The sequence below is a fragment of the Salvelinus alpinus genome, chromosome 17 (genome assembly GCF_045679555.1).
Source record: "Salvelinus alpinus chromosome 17, SLU_Salpinus.1, whole genome shotgun sequence".
NCBI lineage: Eukaryota > Metazoa > Chordata > Actinopteri > Salmoniformes > Salmonidae > Salvelinus > Salvelinus alpinus.
Window position 1 is genome coordinate 49,021,047 of NC_092102.1, and position 22,941 is coordinate 49,043,987.

General features: G+C 49.4%; 1 protein-coding gene across 9 annotated transcripts in view; it reads left to right on the forward strand.

The window, feature by feature from the left end:
• LOC139543128 (arginine-glutamic acid dipeptide repeats protein-like) overlaps window positions 1-22,941 on the forward strand; it is a 350,494-nt gene that overhangs the window by 309,652 nt on the left and 17,901 nt on the right. For 8 of the 9 annotated variants that reach the window (XM_071349337.1, XM_071349339.1, XM_071349340.1 and 5 more), the window contains one exon: window positions 22,012-22,174. In XM_071349337.1, the coding sequence (XP_071205438.1) occupies window positions 22,012-22,174 (163 nt within the window). Of the gene's footprint in view, window positions 1-22,011; window positions 22,175-22,865; window positions 22,905-22,941 lie in introns of those variants that run through there. The other variant, XM_071349344.1, reaches the window with a different exon arrangement.

Sequence of the window (22,941 nt, forward strand, 5' to 3'; positions counted from 1 at the left end):
CGCCCTGTGCAACTGGGTCCTGGACTTCCTGACCGGCCACCCCCAGGTGGTGAAGGTAGGAAACAACATCTCTCCTCCACTGATCCTCAACACTGGGGCCCCACAAGGGTGCGTTCTCAGCCCCTTCCTGTACTCCCTGTTCACCCACGACTGCGTGGCCTTGCATGCCTCCAAGTCAATCATCAACTTTGCAGACGACACAACAACAACGAAACAGCCTACAGGGAGGAGGTGAGGACCCTCGGAGTGTGGTGTCAGGAAAATAACCTCTCACTCAACGTCAACAAACAAAGGAGATGATCGTGGACTTCAGGATACAGCAGAGGGAGCACCATCCTATCCACATCGACAGGACAGCAAGTTCCTCTGCGTACACATCACCGACAAACTGAAAATGGTCCACGCACACAGACAGTGTGGTGAAGAAGGCTCGGCAGCGCCCCTTCAACCTCAGGAGGCTGAAAAAATGTGGCTTGTCACCGAAAACCCTCACTAACTTTTACAGGTGCACAATCGAGAGCATTCGGTCGGGCTGTATCACCCCCTGGTACGGCAACTGCACCGCCCTCAACCGCAGGGCTCTCCAGAGGGTGGTGCGCTCTGCACAACGCATCACCGGGGACAAACTACCTGCCCTCCAGGACACCTAAGCCTCTGTAGCAGGCGTAGGGATCAACCCGCCCTGTAAAAAGGCTCTGTAGCAGGCGTAGGGATCAACCCGCCCTGTGAAAAGGCTCTGTAGCAGGCGTAGGGATCAACCCGCCCTGTAAAAAGGCTCTGTAGCAGGCGGAGGGATCAACCCGGCCTGTAAAAAGGGCTCTGTAGCAGTATGTCCAATCTGCTTTGATTTGTAAAAGCGCTTACAGCAGTGAAACAGGGAGAGTGGTGATTCTCTGGCGTGTGTATCCCTGACCTGTGAAAACACAGCTCAGTCATTCAGTGGGAAAAAGGATTGGCGCAGCGGGGATTGCCTGCCTATTTAACCGCCAGGCGAGAAACACACACAGGCACGAGCACACACTGTTCCACCAGCCAAGGCCCTTTTTTTCCCCTTCCAGTGCACATTTGCTCTCTCTGCCCTGTGCTGCTCTGTACTGTGCTTACAGGGACCACAGACAGTAGTGGCTGTCTGTTTCAGAAGCCGTCGGGGCTCCGACTGTGTTGACCTTGGTAGAAGCCTTGTAATAATATGTAGCTGGAGAAATATTGCTGCCGTTTTTTAACTTGTATCAGACCCAATTAGTTTTACGAAGCGTTAGATAAGAGGCAACGTACCGTATTAACAAATATACAGTATATTTAATTTCCATGAGTTAAGAATCAATTATTTAATCTCTTGTGGACAGACCACGTAAACATAAATGGCAGCGTAGCCCTGTAACGATACAATGGGGATGCCTTATATGATGAGGTGCGTTAGTTCCTTGGGTTTTTCCATCACTGGTTATTTTTGACAAATCATGATTTTGCAGGTGTCGGCATCTTTTGAAGAGGAGGAAACATCCGGGCTGTGACTTTCAGAGAGTGTGGAGCTCCTCGATCCGCTCCTCGTTCCGCTCCTCGTTCCACTCCTTCATTCCGCTCCTCGTTCCACTCCCTCTTTCCGCTCCTCGTTCCGCTCCTTCATTCCGCTCCTCGTTCCACTCCCTCGTTCCGCTCCTCGTTCCGCTCCTCGTTCCGCTCCTCGTTCCGCTCCTCGTTCCGCTCCTCGTTCCGCTCCTCGTTCCGCTCCTTCGTTCCGCTCCTTCGTTCCGCTCCTCGTTCCGCTCCTCGTTCCGCTCCTTCGTTCCGCTCCTTCGTTCCGCTCCTCGTTCCGCTCCTCATTCCGCTCCTCGTTCAACACGTATGGACCCAGAACTTAATCAAGCATCTGACCAATTAGGCAATACTTTTTAGTTCTCGCTTAACCCGAGATTAACAGTCGTGAAATCATTAATTAAAATACTATATTGCAGTAAAATATAAACAATGATGTACAGTAGAGAACATCTGTCAACCCTCTGGTATTAACTATTCACTAACTACCCTACACACAGTAACTAAGTAACTAACCTAAACACAGTAACTAAGTAACTAACCTAAACACAGTAACTAAGTAACTAACCTAAACACAGTAACTAAGTAACTAACCTAAACACAGTAACTAAGTAACTAACCTACACACGGTAACTAAGTAACTAACCTACACACGGTAACTAAGTAACTAACCTACACACGGTAACTAACTAACCTACACACGGTAACTAAGTAACTAACCTACACACGGTAACTAAGTAACTAACCTACACACAGTAACTACCCTACACACAGTAACTACCCTACACACAGTAACTAACCTACACACAGTAACTACCCTACACACAGTAACTAACCTACACACGGTAACTAAGTAACTAACCTACACACGGTAACTAAGTAACTAACCTACACACGGTAACTACCCTACACACAGTAACTACCCTACACACAGTAACTACCCTACACACAGTAACTACCCTACACACAGTAACTACCCTACACACAGTAACTAACCTACACACAGTAACTAACCTACACACAGTAACTACCCTACACACAGTAACTAACCTACACACAGTAACTAACCTACACACAGTAACTAACCTACACACAGTAACTAAGTAACTAACCTACACAGTAACTAACCTACACACAGTAATTACCATACACACAGTAACTAAGTAACTAACCTACACACAGTAATTACCATACACACAGTAACTAAGTAACTAACATACACACAGTAACTAACCTACACACAGTAACTAAGTAACTAACCTACACACAGTAACTACCCTACACACAGTAACTAACTAACCTACACACAGTAACTAAGTAACTATCCTACACACAGTAACTAACCTACACACAGTAACTAAGTAACTATCCTACACACAGTAACTAACTAACCTACACACAGTAATTACCATACACACAGTAACTAAGTAACTAACATACACACAGTAACTAACCTACACACAGTAACTAAGTAACTAACCTACACACAGTAACTACCCTACACACAGTAACTAACTAACCTACACACAGTAACTAAGTAACTATCCTACACACAGTAACTAACTATCCTACACATAGTAATTACCATACACACAGTAACTAAGTAACTATCCTACACACAGTAACTAACTAACTAACATGAGAATCCAAGATGGCGTAGCAGTCAGATGTCCTTTGTCCTCGTCCTGTCCCGTGTATATATTTTTTATATATTTTTCTTCGCATTTCTTTTTATATATATTTTTTTTCTTCTTAAAAACTCAACTTCAAAACACTCTCCTGCAACCTACCTCACCAAATGTGGTGCGGATCTGCTTTTTTTTTTTTCTCCTCAAAGGTATTATTCACCTCGTATCCGAAATCTACAACAGAAGCTAGCCAGTAGTTAGCCAGCTCACAAGCTAACGTGAGTAGTTCAGCTAACCACAGCTAGCGCTTATCAGCTATCCTTTAGCTCGGAAAACTATTGCCAGTTTTGTACAACGCGACTCAGACCAGAGCATACCAGACCTATTTTCTCTCCATATCCCCGGATTTTTACCGCAAGCTCTGGACATTTACACCTGGATCTTGCAGCTAACTAGCTGCTATCCGAGTGACTATTGGCTAACATCAATTCCGGAGCAAACACCAATTATCCCGGAGCTAGCCAGCTGAAGAGTTCCATCAGCCACTCCTGGGCTACAATCACCTATCCGGACCCGTTTTACTGCCGATGCGGAGCCCCGCCGGGCCTTCACGACTGGGATACCGACGTTATCTGCCCGAGGGAGTTATTCATCTAGCCAGAAGTTAGCCAGCTCACAAGCTAACGTGAGTAGTTCAGCTAACCACAGCTAGCGCTTATCAGCTATCCTTTAGCTCGGAAAACTATTGCCAGTTTTGTACAACGCGACTCAGACCAGAGCATACCAGACCTATTTTCTCTCCATATCCCCGGATTTTTACCGCAAGCTCTGGACATTTACACCTGGATCTTGCAGCTAACTAGCTGCTATCCGAGTGACTATTGGCTAACATCAATTCCGGAGCAAACACCAATTATCCCGGAGCTAGCCAGCTGAAGAGTTCCATCAGCCACTCCTGGGCTACAATTACCTATCCGGACCCGTTTTACTGCCGATGCGGAGCCCCACCGGGCCTTCACGACTGGGATACCGACGTTATCTGCCCGAGGGAGTTATTCAACTGGCCCCTCCATCGCGACGTAACCTGAACGCCCATATGCTAACTGCGGCCCGCTAATCGTTAGCTGTCTTGAGCATATCGGCTGCTATCTGAACAGGTCTATCGAACAATCTTACGCCGCGGGCTAGCTTAGTGGAGGCCTCACTGCTCCATCTACGGCTGCCCCCTGGACACTATGATCACTTGGCTACATAGCTGATGCTTGCTTGACTGTCCATTAATTCACGGTACTCCATTCCGTTTATTTGTGTTTTATCTGTCGGCTCTGTGCTTTAACTCAGGATCTGTGTGTAGTTAATCCGACCCTCTCTGCCTAGCCGTCGCCATTTTTACCTGCTGCTGCTGTGTTAACTGACTAGCTGCTGCTATCTCACCTGTTGTTTTAGCTAGCTCTCCCAATCAAGACCTGCAATCACTTTATGCCTTATTGTATGTCTCCCTCAAATATCAATATGCCTTGCATACTGTTGTTCAGGCTAGCTATCATTGTTTTGGTTTGCAATGGACCCCGTAGTTCCACTCTCCGTACCTCTGATACCCCCTTCGTCCCACCCCCCACACATGCGGTGACCTCACCCATTGAGACCAGCATGTCCAGAGATACAACCTCTCTTATCATCACCCAGTGCCTGGGCTTGCCTCCGCTGTACCCACGCCCCACCATACCCCTGTCTGCACATTATGCCCAGAATCTATTCTACCACGCCCATAAATCTGCTCCTTTTATTCTTTGTCCCCAACGCTCTAGGCGACCAGTTTTGATAGCCTTTAGCCGCACCCTCATCCTACTACTCCTCTGTTCCTCGGGTGATGTGGAGGTAAACCCAGGCCCTGCATGTCCCCAGTCACCCTCATTTGTTGACTTCTGTGATCGAAAAAGCCTTGGCCTCATGCATGTCAACATCAGAAGCCTCCTCCCTAAGTTTGCCTTACTCACCGCTTTAGCACACTCTGCCAACCCTGATGTCCTTGCCGTGTCCGAATCCTGGCTTAGGAAGGCCACCAAAAATTCTGAGATTTCCATACCCAACTATAACACTTTCCGTCAAGATAGAACTGCCAAAGGGGGAGGAGTTGCAATCTACTGCAGAGATAGCCTGCAAAGTTCTGTCATACTTTCCAGGTCTATGCCCAAACAGTTCGAACTTCTAATTTTAAAAATTAATCTCTCCAGAAATAAGTCTCTCACTGTTGCCGCCTGCTACCGACCCCCCTCAGCTCCCAGCTGTGCCCTGGACACCATCTGTGAATTGATCGCTCCCCATCTAGCTTCAGAGTTTGTTCTGTTAGGTGACCTAAACTGGGATATGCTTAACACCCCGGCAGTCCTACAATCCAAGCTTGATGCCCTCAATCTCACACAAATCATCAAGGAACCCACCAGGTACAACCCTAAATCCGTAAACATGGGCACCCTAATAGACATTATCCTGACCAACCTGCCCTCCAAATACACCTCTGCTGTCTTCAATCAAGATCTCAGTGATCACTGCCTCATTGCCTGTATCCGCCACGGGTCCGCGGTCAAACGACCACCCCTCATCACTGTCAAACGCTCCCTAAAACACTTCTGCGAGCAGGCCTTTCTAATCGACCTGGCCCGGGTTCCCTGGAAGGATATTGACCTCATCCCGTCAGTTGAGGATGCCTGGTCATTCTTTAAATGTTACTTCCTCACCATATTAGACAAGCATGCTCCGTTCAAAAAATGCAGAACCAAGAACAGATATAGCCCCTGGTTCACTCCAGACCTGACTGCCCTCGACCAGCACAAAAACATCCTGTGGCGAACTGCAATAGCATCGAAGAGCCCCCGCGATATGCAACTGTTCAGGGAAGTCAGGAACCAATACACGCAGTCAGTCAGGAAAGCAAAGGCCAGCTTTTTCAAGCAGAAATTTGCATCCTGTAGCTCTAACTCCAAAAAGTTCTGGGATACTGTAAAGTCCATGGAGAACAAGAGCACCTCCTCCCAGCTGCCCACTGCACTGAGGCTAGGTAACACGGTCACCACCGATAAATCCGTGATAATCGAAGACTTCAACAAGCATTTCTCAATGGCTGGCCATGCCTTCCTCCTGGCGACTCCAACCTTGGCCAACAGCCCCGCCCCCTCCGCTGCTACTCGCCCAAGCCTCCCCAGCTTCTCCTTTACCCAAATCCAGATAGCAGATGTTCTGAAAGAGCTGGAAAACCTGGACCCATACAAATCAGCTGGGCTTGACAATCTGGACCCCCTATTTCTGAAACTGTCCGCCGCCATTGTCGCACCCCCTATCACCAGCCTGTTCAACCTCTCTTTCGTATCATCTGAGATCCCCAAGGATTGGAAAGCTGCCGCGGTCATCCCCCTCTTCAAAGGGGGAGACACCCTGGACCCAAACTGTTACAGACCTATATCCATCCTGCCCTGCCTATCTAAGGTCTTCGAAAGCCAAGTCAACAAACAGATCACTGACCATCTCGAATCCCACCGTACCTTCTCCGCTGTGCAATCCGGTTTCCGAGCCGGTCATGGGTGCACCTCAGCCACGCTCAAGGTACTAAACGATATCATAACCGCCATCGATAAAAGACATTACTGTGCAGCCGTCTTCATCGACCTGGCCAAGGCTTTTGACTCTGTCAATCACCATATTCTTATCGGCAGACTCAGTAGCCTCGGTTTTTCTAATGACTGCCTTGCCTGGTTCACCAACTACTTTGCAGACAGAGTTCAGTGTGTCAAATCGGAGGGCATGTTGTCCGGTCCTCTGGCAGTCTCTATGGGGGTACCACAGGGTTCAATTCTCGGGCCGACTCTTTTCTCTGTATACATCAATGATGTTGCTCTTGCTGCGGGCGATTCCCTGATCCACCTCTACGCAGACGACACCATTCTATATACTTCCGGCCCTTCCTTGGACACTGTACTATCTAACCTCCAAACGAGCTTCAATGCCATACAACACTCCTTCCGTGGCCTCCAACTGCTCTTAAACGCTAGTAAAACCAAATGCATGCTTTACAACCGTTCGCTGCCTGCACCCGCACGCCCGACTAGCATCACCACCCTGGACGGTTCCGACCTAGAATATGTGGACATCTATAAGTACCTAGGTGTCTGGCTAGACTGCAAACTCTCCTTCCAGACTCATATCAAACATCTCCAATCCAAAATCAAAGCAAGAATCGGCTTTCTATTCCGCAACAAAGCCTCCTTCACTCACGCCGCCAAACTTACCCTAGTAAAACTGACTATCCTACCGATCCTCGACTTCGGCGATGTCATCTACAAAATAGCTTCCAATACTCTACTCAGCAAACTGGATGCAGTTTATCACAGTGCCATTCGTTTTGTTACTAAAGCACCTTATACGACCCACCACTGCGACCTGTATGCCCTAGTCGGCTGGCCCTCGCTACATGTTCGTCGTCAGACCCACTGGCTCCAGGTCATCTACAAGGCTATGCTAGGTAAAGTGCCGCCTTATCTCAGTTCACTGGTCACGATGGCTACACCCACCTGCAACACGCGCTCCAGCAGGTGTATCTCACTGATCATCCCTAAAGCCAAAACCTCATTTGGACGCCTTTCCTTCCAGTTCTCTGCTGCCTGCGACTGGAACGAATTGCAAAAATCTCTGAAGTTGGAGACCTTTATCTCCCTCAACAACTTTAAAAATCTGCTATCCGAGCAGCTAACCGATCGCTGCAGCTGTACATAGTCCATCTGTAAACTACCCACCCAATTTACCTACCTCACCCCCCATACTGCTTTTATTTATTTACTTTTCTGCTCTTTTGCACACCAGTATCTCTTCTTGCACATGATCATCTGATGATTTATCACTCCAGTGTTAATCTGCTAAATTGTAATTATTCGATTTATTGCCTACCTCATGCCTTTTGCACACATTGTATATAGATTCTCTTTTTTTTTTTCTACCATGTTATTGACTTGTTTATTGTTTACTCCATGTGTAACTCTGTGTTGTCTGTTCACACTGCTATGCTTTATCTTGGCCAGGTCGCAGTTGCAAATGAGAACTTGTTCTCAACTAGCCTACCTGGTTAAATAAAGGTGAAATAAAAAATAAATAAAAAACTAACCTACACACAGTAACTAAGTAACTATCCTACACACAGTAACTAACTAACCTACACACAGTAATTACCATACACACAGTAACTAAGTAACTAACATACACACAGTAACTAACCTACACACAGTAACTAAGTAACTAACCTACACACAGTAACTACCCTACACACAGTAACTAACTAACCTACACACAGTAACTAAGTAACTATCCTACACACAGTAACTAACTAACCTACACACAGTAACTGTCCTACGCACAGTAACTACCCTACAGTAACTACCCTACAGTAACTACCCTACAGTAACTACCCTACAGTAACTACCCTACTCGCAGCATATGCTGGATATAATATACAAACAAGAAAGTAAAAGTGCATATCCACTGAGTACAAAACATTAAGGACGCCTTCCTAATATTGAGTTGCATCCCCCCCCCTTTCGCCCCTCAGAACAGCCTCAATTTGTCGGAGCCACGGACTCCAGAACGTGTCGAAAGCGTTCCCACAGGCGATGCTAGCCCATTGTCGACTCCGTTGCTTTCCACAATTGTGTCAAGTTGGCCGGATGTCCTTTTGGGTGGTGGACCATCGTTGATACACACAGGGAAACTGTTGAGTGTGAAAAAACCCTCAGGAGCGTTGCAGTTTTTGACACAAACCAGTGAGCCTGGCACCTACTACCAATGTTCCCCCTCTAAGTTCCCCTTCTGCAGTGCAGAAGAAATATCAGCGCAGAGAAGCACGAGATTGAACTTCACTGAACGTTCTAGTTTTCCCCCCATTAGTTAACACTAGCAACGCTCTCCCCTCTACTGAAGGAGTTGTGATTTAGAATTGTTGATGGTAGGCCACTCTGGTAGGTACCTCCATTATGATCAACTAGCTACAGCAGACTACTTGACCACTGTTAAAACTAACGTAAAGCAGGTACAGCCTCAGTGTTCACAGTAAAACTGTAACTTAAAGCAGGTACAGCCTCAGTGTTCACAGTAAAACTGTAACTTAAAGCGGGTACAGCCTCAGTGTTCACAGTAAAACTGTAACTTATAGCGGGTACAGCCTCAGTGTTCACAGTAAAACTGTAACTTAAAGCGGGTACAGCCTCAGTGTTCACAGTAAAACTAACTTAAAGCAGGTACAGCCTCAGTGTTCACAGTAAAACTGTAACTTAAAGCAGGTACAGCCTCAGTGTTCACAGTAAAACTGTAACTTAAAGCGGGTACAGCCTCAGTGTTCACAGTAAAACTGTAACTTAAAGCGGGTACAGCCTCAGTGTTCACAGTAAAACTGTAACTTAAAGCGGGTACAGCCTCAGTGTTCACAGTAAAACTGTAACTTAAAGCGGCTACAGCCTCAGTGTTCACAGTAAAACTGTAACTTAAAGGAGCTACAGCCTCAGTGTTCACAGTAAAACTGTAACTTAAAGCAGGTACAGCCTCAGTGTTCACAGTAAAACTGTAACTTAAAGCAGGTACAGCCTCAGTGTTCACAGTAAAACTGTAACTTAAAGCGGGTACAGCCTCAGTGTTCACAGTAAAACTGTAACTTAAAGCGGGTACAGCCTCAGTGTTCACAGTAAAACTAACTTAAAGCAGGTACAGCCTCAGTGTTCACAGTAAACGCGCGCCGGAAGTCGCACAGAATTTTCATAATGTTCACGTTCGCGCCTACCTGAAATTTAGCTCAGTGCTGAAAGAACCATACTACCAAGGCCACTTAACTTTCATCTTGCCCTCGCACCCTCTGAAATCCTTCTTTAACCAGTCTCCTCCCCTTCATCTACACTGATTGAAGTGGATTTAACAAGTGACATCAATAAGGGATCATAGCTGTCACCTGGATTCACCTGGTCAGTCTATGTCATGGAAAGAGAAGGTGACCTTAATGTTGTTGTCAGATCAACATTCTCCTCCCCCTTGCTGTAATGATAGTCAGACTCCTCCCCCTTGTTGTAATGATAGTCAGACTCCTCCCCCTTGCTGTAATGATAGTCAGACTCCTCCCCCGTGCTGTAATGATAGTCAGACTCCTCCCCCGTGATGCAATGATAGGCAGACTCCTCCCCCTTGCTGTAATGATAATCAGACTCCTCCCACTTGTTGTAATGATAGGCAGACTCCTCCCCCTTGTTGTAATGATAGGCAGACTCCTCCCCCTTGCTGTAATGATAGTCAGACTCCTCCCCCTTGCTGCAATGATAGGCAGACTCCTTCCCCTTGCTGTAATGATAGTCAGACTCCTCCCCCTTGCTGTAATGATAGTCAGACTCCTCCCCCTTGCTGTAATGATAGTCAGACTCCTCCCCCTTGCTGTAAGGATAGTCAGACTCCTCCCCCTTGCTGTAAGGATAGTCAGACTCCTCCCCCTTGCTGTAAGGATAGTCAGACTCCTCCCCCTTGCTGTAAGGATAGTCAGACTCCTCCTCTGAGCCACTCTGCCTGGCTGCACTAGTGGTTGTTTACTCAACTCTGTATCTAACCCTAACCCAACCCAGTCATGACATTCTCTCCTGCTGGTCCCCCCCCTCCACCCCTATAGTCTCACAACAACAGCTCATTCGTCTGAAATGTGGGAGAGGTTTTAGGAAGGGCTGGTTACATTCAGGGTTGATTTGTATTTCTCTCTTATTTCTCTCTCAGCACTTCCCTCCTGCTCTCCCTCTCTCTCCCCTCCTCCCCCCTTCTCTTCCCCTGCTCTGGCTCCTGCCACTTCTGCCTTCCCCCTCCCTCCTTCCCTCCCGCTCTCCCTCTCTCTCCCCTCCTCCCCCCTTCTCTTCCCCTGCTCTGGCTCCTGCCACTTCTGCCTCCCTCCTTCCCCCTCCCCTGTTCTCTCCTCCTTCTCTTCCCCTGCTCCTGCCAGTAACTGCCTTAACCGTTTGGCTTGGTGTCAAAGCAGGGGCCTTTTGTGACTCTTGTCACAAATCTGCCAGGAAAAACACTAACCATCTGTTTAGCCTGCAGAAAGCGCAGAGAGGAAGAGAGAGAGAGAGCGTAGAGAGAGGGAAAGAGCAGAGGGAGAATAATAGAGTGGGGGGAGAGGAGAGGGAGAAAAATGGAGAGAGCAGAGAGAAGAAGGGAGAGATCAGAGAGAGCGGGAAGTAGAGAGAGGGGGAGAGCTGAGAGGGGATCAGTGTGAAAATACCGGATTTTAGCCCTCACCCTTAGCCCTCAGCCTACACTGCCCTGTGTAGCACAGTGTACATAGGAACACCAGCCCCTTGGCCCTGTCCTTCCCCGTGTAGAATCAGTATTTATGAAATTCAAAATGTGCACAAAAATGTACTTGCTGATGTTAGTGTCTGTTTGCTGGCTGAACCAGTCTCAAATCAATCCGTATGAAATGAAAGGCAGGGATGCCAACAACGCCAGTTCACACACACTCCATGCTGAATACACACGCTAGCTAGTGTCGTGAAGTTCTCGCTAATTCCCAAATGAGTTTTCATTCTGTTCTGCTGTGATTGGTGCGCTGAGTTCTACAGCTGACTCTGTGATGTCATCACGTTGGCCAAATGTTCCAAAGTAGCGAGAGACACAGAGCCAGTTGTCAGTCAGATACATGCTGATTGTTTGGAGAACAGTCCCATAACTTTGGTCCCGTACAACTTCATCAACAAGCTGGCAAACTAGCTAACGTATGACCGTTCAAACTAGCTAGCGTATGACCGTTCAAACTAGCTAGCGTATGACCGTTCAAACTAGCTAGCGTATGACCGTTCAAACTAGCTAGCGTATGACCGTTCAAACTAGCTAGCGTATGACCGTTCAAACTAGCTAGCGTATGACCGTTCAAACTAGCTTGCACTAAGGCAGCTAGCTGTAGCGTGGTTTACCGTAGTGTGCTGTGCATCATACACACCGAGTGCGGAGTAATTTTCAGAATTAGGAACGAGGGTTACATTTACATTACATTTAAGTCATTTAGCAGACGCTCTTATCCAGAGCGACTTACAAATTGGTGCATTCACCTTATGATATCCAGTGGAACAGCCACTTTACAATAGTGCATCTAACTCTTTTAAGGGGGAGGGGGGGGTTAGAAGGATTACTTTATCCTATCCTAGGTATTCCTTAAAGTTAGACGAACGAGCAAAATCTAGACTTTTAGAGATGAGTTCCACATCCCACAAGACAGATCGGTTGAGGGAGGAGTCACGTAGGGGTGACGCCATCTGGACATAAGACAATGGCCCATTCTATTCATTATATTTCTATGTGCTGCTGCTGCTGCATTGTGGGGGCCGTTGCCTAAAGAGTCGTTTGTTTGTTTGTTTCAGCAAGGAGCAACAAAGTTTCATCACATTGAGTCCATGTTACAGACGAAACATGGCCGAACGCCGCTGCATCCCGTTTCAGCAGTTTTTTTCTCCTCTGTCTCCCCAAATTTCGATCTCGTCTCATCGCTGCAACTCCCTAACTGGCTCGAGCGAGAGACGAAGGTCGAATCACGCGTCCTCTGAAACCTGACCCGCCAAAATACCGTTTCTTAACACCCGCCCGCTTAATCCGGAAGCCAGCCGCACCAATGTGTCGGTCCCGATCGCGGCAGGTTGTGAAACAGCCCGGGATCGAACCCGGGTCTGTTACTCAGGAGGCCCCTGTGACAGTGATTTTATTTTCACAATGGTTTTCATCCCTAACCTTCGTAATTCAATTACCGTGCCAACCCTATTCACTCATCCCCTAGCCTAGGACCCACACAGAGCGTAACACACACTATATAACCTGGTTTTGCTTTGTCATTAATGGGTTTTCTGTATAGATTGATGAGGGGGAAAACTAACTAAAAAAACATTCAAAATGTGGAAAAAGTCAAAGGATCTGAATACTTTCCAAATGCTGTGTGTGTGTGTGTGTGTGTGTGTGTGTGTGTGTGTGTGTGTGTGTGTACACCCACACACACACACACAGTGCATTCGGAAAGTATTCAGACCCTTTGATTTTTTTACACATTTCGTTACATCAAGGATATTATTCAACCACAAAGACCAGGGAGGTTTTCCAATGCTTCGCGAAGAAGGGCACATATTGGTAGATGGGTAAAACATTTTAAAAACCAGACTTTAAATATCCCTTTAAGCATGGTGAAGTTATTTATTACACTTTGGATGGTGTATCAATACACCCAGTCACTACAAAGATGCAGGCGTCCTTCCTAACTCAGTTGCCGGAGAGGAAGGAAACCGCTCAGGGATTTCACCATGATGCGCAATGTTGACTTTAAAACAGTTTGTTTAATGGCTGTGATAGGAGGAAAAACTAAGGATGGATCAACTACATTGTCAATTAGCATAGTATTGTGGAGTAACTACAGAGTGAAAAGAAGGAAGCATGTACAGAATGGAGAGTTTTTCAGGATGAGAAATAACCAGAATGGAGTTAAGCACAGGCAACATCCTAGACGAAAATCTGGTTGTCTGTTTCCCAACAGACACTGGGAGATGAATTGACCTATCAGCAGGACAATAACCTAAAACACAAGGCCTAATTAATCTACACTGGAGTTGTTCCTGACTGCCCGAGATACAGTTTTGACTTGAATCTACTTGACAATCTTTGGCAAGACCTGAAAATGGTTGTCTAGCAATGATAGCTTGAAGAATTCTAAAAGAATGAACGACAAATGTTGCAGAAACTAGGTGTGGAAAGCTCTGAAAAATTACCCAGAAAGACTCACAGCTGTAATCGCTGCCAAAGGTGATTCATGTATTGATTCAGGGGTTTGAGTTCTAATCTACTCAAAATATATTAAGTGTTTTATTTTTCATAATTTTAATTTTTGGGGAGGGAAAAAATCAAATTTTTCTTCCACTTTGACATCCCTCCCTTCCTCTCTCACAAGTTGAAGTGATATAACCTTAACATTTGATGTAGCATTTGAAGTGACCGTATCAGTGAGACTGTGAGGGAGGGAAGCAGAGTGAGGGAGTCATAGCAGTGAGACTGAGGAAGGGAAGCAGAGTGAGGGAGTCGTAGCAGTGAGACTCAGGTAGGGAAGCAGAGTGAGGGAGTCATAGCAGTGAGACTGGGGGAGGGAAGCAGAGTGAGGGAGTCATAGCAGTGAGACAGAGAGAGAGGGAAGCAGAGTGAGGGAGTCATAGCAGTGAGACAGAGGGAAGCAGAGTGAGGGAGTCATAGCAGTGAGACTGGGGTAGGGAAGCAGAGTGAGGGAGTCATAGCAGTGAGACTGGGGTAGGGAAGCAGAGTGAGGGAGTCATAGCAGTGAGACTGGGGTAGGGAAGCAGAGTGAGGGAGTCATAGCAGTGAGACTGGGGTAGGGAAGCAGAGTGAGGGAGTCATAGCAGTGAGACAGAGGGAAGCAGAGTGAGGGAGTCATAGCAGTGAGACTGGGGTAGGGAAGCAGAGTGAGGGAGTCATAGCAGTGAGACTGGGGTAGGGAAGCAGAGTGAGGGAGTCATAGCAGTGAGACTGGGGTAGGGAAGCAGAGTGAGGTTGTCATAGCAGTGAGACAGGTAGGGGCGCAGAGTGAGGGAGTCATAGCAGTGAGACTGTGAGGTCATTGCAGACGTGGTGATATGAGGTAAGCCTTTTCCTTGTCGGACGATAATCCACCAGAACACACATCTCCTGCAGAAGGAAGCAGACACCATTCTAGAAGGCCTTATAATAATACCAAAGCTTATGTTGTCACTATCGTGTTCTGAGAGCTTTCAGCTAGCCTCATGTAGCTAGCCTCATGTAGCTATCCCTCTGGACAAAAAGATCAAGTCTTTCATATTTATTTTTTATTTATTTATTTTCTCCCCAATTTTCATGGTATCCAATTGCTAGTAATTACTATCTTGTCTCATCGCTACAACTCCCGTACGGGCTCGGGAGAGACGAAGGTCGAAAGCCATGCGTCCTCCGAAGCACAACCCAACCAAGCCGCACTGCTTCTTAACACAGCGCGCCTCCAACCCGGAAGCCAGCCGCACCAATGTGTCAGAGGAAACACCGTGCACCCGCCCCCCTCGGTTAGCGCGCACTGCGCCCGGCCCGCCACAGGAGTCGCTGGAGCGCGATGAGACAAGGATATCCCTACCGGCCAAACCCTGCCTAACCCGGACGACGCTAAGCCAATTGTGCGTCGCCCCACGGACCTCCCGGTCGCGGCCGGCTGAGACAGAGCCTGGGCGCGAACCCAGAGACTCTGGTGGCGCAGCTAGCACTGCGATGCAGTGCTCTAGACCACTGCGCCACCCGGGAGGCCTAGTCTTTCATATTTTAGTACGTCATTGTAAAAACAATAGTTCACTGGCTTCTACAGATCTGTTTTACTGTGGAAATATATATATATATTGTTTTGATGTGTGAAATATATTTGACATTTTACGCAGCACAAATCAGTCAAACGAACATCATATTCTCAAGCGTTTGCCATGACGACAGTTAGTGACATTTATGTCTGGTAAAAAGAACAAGAGATCGTGGTTCTGTATGGCGGCTTCAGAGAAACGTTGACACAGACAGACAGGTTGGTGGAGCTATTTAAACCGTCTGTCAAAATCTGTCTGTTTGATACTAATTCACCACATGAGGCCCCCCCTCACCACCACAGGAATGAACAGAGACACACTCCTCCACCTCATCTAGCCATGCTTCACTGTGTGAAATGTTTCCCTACGACAGACCTCCTCTGTTTACGTTGGATTCTGGTGTGATGCAGATGGACTCCGTTTACTACTCATGCAAGCTAGTAGTAACAAGGCAGAGTTAAAAACTCCTTAATTATGTATTTATTTTATTTAACTAGGCAAGTCAGTTAAGAACAAATTCTTATTTACAATGATGGCCTACACCTGCCAAACCCCGGACGACGCTGAGCCAACTGTGCGCCGCCCTATGGGACTCCCGATCACGTCCGGTTGTGATACAGCCTGGATTCGAACCAGGGTGTCTGTAGTGAAGCCTCTAGCACTGAGATGCATTGACTTAGACCGCTGCGCGCCAAAGATGAAGAGAAAGACAGGAAACAACCGTTCTCAGATGAGGTTTTATTACCGTCTTATTTCCCTGTGGCTCCAGAACATTTTTCATCAACAGCCAATCCCCTTTTGGAGCATTTCCTATTTTCCACTCATCTTCTCCTGTTAGTTTCCTTTTCAAATCTCTGCAACTTAGTTTTGACATTTATTCCTGGATAATATAATGATGTGTGACTTACTGTAAGTGATTTGGGGCCACGGCAACCTTTTTTCTGTGTGTTGGGTTGTAGTGGAGGTCGTGTGTTGGTTTGTGGTTGTCGTGGGTTGGGTTGTCAAGCTGGTGGGGGGGGGGCGCTGGTGGGGGGGGGGGCGGAGGGCCGCTGGTGGGGGGGGGGCAGAGGCGGATGGCCGCTGGTGGGGGGGGGGGGAGGCAGAGGGCCGCTGGGGGGGGGGAAGAGGCGGATGGCCGCTGGTGGGGGGGGGGGGGGGGAGGCAGAGGGCCGCTGGGGGGGGGGAAGAGGCGGATGGCCTCTGGTGGGGGGGGGAGAGGCAGAGGGCCGCTGGTGGGGGGGGGAGAGGCGGAGGGCCGCTGGTGGGGGGGGAGAGGCGGAGGGCCGCTGGTGGGGGGGGGAGAGGCGGAGGGCCGCTGGTGGGGGGGGGGGAGAGGCGGAGGGCCGCTGGTGGGGGGGGGGAGAGGCGGAGGGCCGCTGGTGGGGGGGGAGAGGCGGAGGGCCGCTGGTGGGGGGGGGAGAGGCGGAGGGCCGCTGGGGGGTTGGGGGGGGAGAGGCAGAGGGCCGCTGGTGGGAGAACGGTCATTAATCACAGAGCAGACAACACACTCAGGCTGCTGGTGGGAGAACGGTCATTAATCACAGAGCAGACAACACACTCAGGCTGCTGGTGGGAGAACGGTCATTAATCACAGAGCAGACAACACACTCGGGCTGCTCTGGTACTCACCGCTTGACACATCTGATCTACACAGTTCAATTAGATTTTACATCAGGACGTCTCGCCAGCTTACTTTACTTGCATGCTTACCCCCAGCCGGATCCCTGCCCTCACCAGCTGGCCTGGCTAGAGAGAGAGAGGCAGACACTGTTAGTTTGCTGAAAAGGTAGCAACACTGACGGAGAAGACCAAATCAATCAATAGGCTTTAACACCGTGGAGCGCTGTTCAGACCCTTTAACACTGTTCAGACCCTTTAACGCTGTTCAGACCCTTTAACGCTGTTCAGACCCTTTAACGCTGTTCAGACCCTTTAACGCTGTTCAGACCCTTTAACGCTGTTCAGACCCTTTAACGCTGTTCAGACCCTTTAACGCTGTTCAGACCCTTTAACGCTGTTCAGACCCTTTAACGCTGTTCAGACCCTTTAACGCTGTTCAGACCCTTTAACGCCGTTCAGACCCTTTAACGCCGTTCAGACCCTTTAACGCCGTTCAGACCCTTTAACGCCGTTCAGACCCTTTAACGCCGTTCAGACCCTTTAACGCCGTTCAGACCCTTTAACGCCGTTCAGACCCTTTAACGCCGTTCAGACCCTTTAACGCCGTTCAGACCCTTTAACGCCGTTCAGACCCTTTAACGCCGTTCAGACCCTTTAACACTGTTCAGACCCTTTAACACCGTGGAGCGCTGTTAATGTGGCCAGACAGCCTCCCTCGGTAAAGAGCACTAGTTAATGTGGCCAGACAGCCTCCCTCGGTAAAGAGCACTAGTTAATATGGCCAGACTGCCTCCCTCGGTAAAGAGCACTAGTTAATGTGGCCAGACTGCCTCCCTCGGTAAAGAACACTAGTTAATGTGGCCAGACTGCCTCCTTCAGTAAAGAGCACTAGTTAATGTGGCCAGACAGCCTCCCTCAGTAAAGAGCACTAGTTAATGTGGCCAGACAGCCTCTCTCGGTAAAGAGCACTAGTTAATATGGCCAGACAGCCTCCCTCGGTAAAGAGCACTAGTTAATATGGCCAGACAGCCTCCCTCGGTAAAGAGCACTAGTTAATGTGGCCAGACAGCCTCCCTCGGTAAAGAGCACTAGTTAATGTGGCCAGACAGCCTCCCTCGGTAAAGAGCACTAGTTAATGTGGCCAGACAGCCTCCCTCGGTAAAGAGCACTAGTTAATGTGGCCAGACAGCCTCCCTCGGTAAAGAGCACTAGTTAATGTGGCCAGACAGCCTCCCTCGGTAAAGAGCACTAGTTAATGTGGCCAGACAGCCTCCCTCGGTAAAGAGCACTAGTTAATGTGGCCAGACTGCCTCCCTCGGTAAAGAGCACTAGTTAATATGGCCAGACAGCCTCCCTCGGTAAAGAGCACTAGTTAATGTGGCCAGACAGCCTCCCTCGGTAAAGAGCACTAGTTAATGTGGCCAGACTGCCTCCCTCGGTAAAGAGCACTAGTTAATGTGGCCAGACAGCCTCCCTCGGTAAAGAGCACTAGTTAATGTGGCCAGACTGCCTCCCTCGGTAAAGAGCACTAGTTAATGTGGCCAGACAGCCTCCCTCGGTAAAGAGCACTAGTTAATGTGGCCAGACAGCCTCCCTCGGTAAAGAGCACTAGTTAATGTGGCCAGACAGCCTCCCTCAGTAAAGAGCACTAGTTAATGTGGCCAGACAGCCTCCCTCGGTAAAGAGCACTAGTTAATGTGGCCAGACTGCCTCCCTCGGTAAAGAGCACTAGTTAATGTGGCCAGACAGCCTCCCTCGGTAAAGAGCACTAGTTAATGTGGCCAGACAGCCTCCCTCGGTAAAGAGCACTAGTTAATGTGGCCAGACTGCCTCCCTCGGTAAAGAGCACTAGTTAATGTGGCCAGACAGCCTCCCTCAGTAAAGAGCACTAGTTAATGTGGCCAGACTGCCTCCCTCAGTAAAGAGCACTAGTTAATATGGCCAGACAGCCTCCCTCAGTAAAGAGCACTAGTTAATATGGCCAGACAGCCTCCCTCAGTAAAGAGCACTAGTTAATGTGGCCAGACAGCCTCCCTCAGTAAAGAGCACTAGTTAATATGGCCAGACAGCCTCCCTCAGTAAAGAGCACTAGTTAATATGGCCAGACAGCCTCCCTCAGTAAAGAGCACTAGTTAATGTGGCCAGACTGCCTCCCTCAGTAAAGAGCACTAGTTAATGTGGCCAGACAGCCTCCCTCGGTAAAGAGCACTAGTTAATATGGCCAGACAGCCTCCCTCAGTAAAGAGCACTAGTTAATATGGCCAGACAGCCTCCCTCAGTAAAGAGCACTAGTTAATGTGGCCAGACTGCCTCCCTCAGTAAAGAGCACTAGTTAATATGGCCAGACAGCCTCCCTCAGTAAAGAGCACTAGTTAATGTGGCCAGACAGCCTCCCTCAGTAAAGAGCACTAGTTAATGTGGCCAGACTGCCTCCCTCAGTAAAGAGCACTAGTTAATATGGCCAGACAGCCTCCCTCGGTAAAGAGCACTAGTTAATGTGGCCAGACTGCCTCCCTCGGTAAAGAGCACTAGTTAATGTGGCCAGACTGCCTCCCTCGGTAAAGAGCACTAGTTAATGTGGCCAGACTGCCTCCCTCGGTAAAGAGCACTAGTTAATGTGGCCAGACAGCCTCCCTCGGTATATCGTGTGTTAATATTTTCACTCCGCCATTGATTTATGTCCGGCCCTTTCGTGCAACGGGTTCCACTCCCTGTTTCACTCTCTCTCTGCCAGCGCTAACATGGACACACACACACACACACACACACCACACACACTGAGAAAAATACACACACTCAAAATAACCCACACAGTCCTCACTCACTCACACACACACCACACACACACACACACACACACACACACACACACACACACACACACACACACACACACACACACACACACACACACACACACACAGCCCAGGCTCTGAATGTTTGATTAAAGTTCAATTGACTCCTCCAGCCGGCAGGGCGAGGAACCATTTCACTCCCTATTTGTAGCAGCAAAGCTCTCCTTGACATGTTATTTTGTTCCCGTTGAGCTGCCCGCCACCCCAGCAGCCTCAGCAGCGCTGCTCCTAATAGCCCAGCATTCAGCCTGCCTGCCTCCCAGCATTCAGCCTTCCTGCCTCCCAGCATTCAGCCTGCCTGCCTCTCAGCATCCAGCCTTCCTGCCTCCCAGCATTCAGCCTTCCTGCCTCCCAGCTTTCCAGCTTTCCAACCTGCCTGCCTCCCAGCTTTCCAGCCTTCCTGCCTCCCAGCTTTCCAGCCTTCCTGCCTCCCAGCTTTCCAGCCTTCCTGCCTCCCAGCTTTCCAGCCTTCCTGCCTCCCAGCTTTCCAGCCTTCCTGCCTCCCAGCTTTCCAGCCTTCCTGCCTCCCAGCTTTCCAGCCTTCCTGCCTCCCAGCTTTCCAGCCTTCCTGCCTCCCAGCTTTCCAGCCTTCCTGCCTCCCAGCTTTCCAGCCTTCCTGCCTCCCAGCTTTCCAGCCTTCCTGCCTCCCAGCATTCAGCCTTCCTGCCTCCCAGCATTCAGCCTGCCTGCCTCCCAGCTTTCCAGCTTTCCAACCTGCCTGCCTCCCAGCTTTCCAGCCTTCCTGCCTCCCAGCTTTCCAGCCTTCCTGCCTCCCAGCTTTCCAGCCTTCCTGCCTCCCAGCTTTCCAGCCTTCCTGCCTCCCAGCTTTCCAGCCTTCCTGCCTCCCAGCTTTCCAGCCTTCCTGCCTCCCAGCATTCAGCCTTCCTGCCTCCCAGCATTCAGCCTGCCTGCCTCCCAGCTTTCCAGCTTTCCAACCTGCCTGCCTCCCAGCTTTCCAGCCTTCCTGCCTCCCAGCTTTCCAGCCTTCCTGCCTCCCAGCTTTCCAGCCTTCCTGCCTCCCAGCATTCAGCCTTCCTGCCTCCCAGCTTTCCAGCCTTCCTGCCTCCCAGCATTCAGCCTTCCTGCCTCCCAGCATTCAGCCTTCCTGCCTCTCAGCATTCAGCCTTCCTGCCTCCCAGCTTTCCAGCCTTCCTGCCTCCCAGCTTTCCAGCCTTCCTGCCTCCCAGCTTTCCAGCCTTCCTGCCTCCCAGCATTCAGCCTTCCTGCCTCTCAGCATCCAGCCTTCCTGCCTCCCAGCATTCAGCCTTCCTGCCTCCCAGCATTCAGCCTGCCTGCCTCCCAGCTTTCCAGCCTTCCTGCCTCCCAGCTTTCCAGCCTTCCTGCCTCCCAGCTTTCCAGCCTTCCTGCTTAATCCTGGGTTGGACAGACATTACCACAGCAGCAGCACAAACGTACCTGGCTACTAGCTAAACCTGGCGTGGAGTCATGGACTCATGGACTCAGTGACCTGGAGTCATGGACTCAGTGACCTGGAGTCATGGACTCAGTGACCTGGAGTCATGGACTCAGTGACCTGGAGTCGTGGTCTCAGTGACCTGGAGTCGTGGTCTCAGTGACCTTCGAGTCGTGGTCGCAGTGACCTTCGAGTCGTGGTCTCAGTGACCTTTCCCATGCAATGGTTAACAACTTGGTAAAAAATATATATTTTATTTTACATTCTGGTGAATAACATTTTTGTTTGGTTAATTTATTAATTTATGAAACTGATCTATCCCCTCTTTACTTGCTTAGTAATTAGTTATTCAGTTACAACACAGGGAATTGGAGACTCATTGTGTGTGTTTTCATTCTACTGGTGCCTACAGGTGAGCATGTCAGAGGTCCTGCTATCAGAGGTCCTGCTATCAGAGGTCCTGCTATCAGAGGTCCTGCTATCAGAGGTCCTGCTATCAGAGGTCCTGCTATCAGAGGTCCTGCTCTCATCCTCCCTCTCCCATGTCTACCTTGCAGGGTGAGTTGATAACCTTCTACTACTACTGGAAGAAGACTCCTGAGGCAGCGTCGTCCAGGGCCCACCGTAGACACCGTCGCCAGCCTGTGTTCCGACGCATCAAGACACGCACCGCCTCAACCCCCGTCAACATCCCATCTAGACCACCCTCCTCAGAGTTCTGTAAGTAGGACACTAACCCTACGCCCCAAACCTCCACCCCGTCAACATACCGTCTAGACCCCCCTCCTCAGAGTTCTGTAAGTGGTCCACTAACCCTCCACCCCCGTCAACATCCTGTCTAGACCACCCTACGCCCCCGTCAACATCCTGTCTAGACCTCCCTCCTCAGAGTTCTGTAAGTGGTCCACTAACCCTCCACCCCCGTCAACATCCTGTCTAGACCACCCTACGCCCCCGTCAACATCCCGTCTAGACCACCCTCCTCAGAGTTCTATAAGTGGTCCACTAACCCTCCACCCCCGTCAACATCCTGTCTAGACCACCCTCCACCCTCGTCAACATCCTGTCTAGACCCCCCTCCTCAGAGTTCTGTAAGTGGTCCACTAACCCTCCACCCCCGTCAACATCCTGTCTAGACCACCCTCCACCCTCGTCAACATCCTGTCTAGACCCCCCTCCTCAGAGTTCTGTAAGTGGTCCACTAACCCTCCACCCCCGTCAACATCCTGTCTAGAACACCCTCCACCCTCGTCAACATCCTGTCTAGACCCCCCTCCTCAGAGTTCTGTAAGTGGTCCACTAACCCTCCACCCCCGTCAACATCCTGTCTAGACCACCCTCCTCAGAGTTCTGTAAGTGGTCCACTAACCCTCCACCCCCGTCAACATCCTGTCTAGACCACCCTCCACCCTCGTCAACATCCTGTCTAGACCCCCCTCCTCAGAGTTCTGTAAGTGGTCCACTAACCCTCCACCCCCGTCAACATC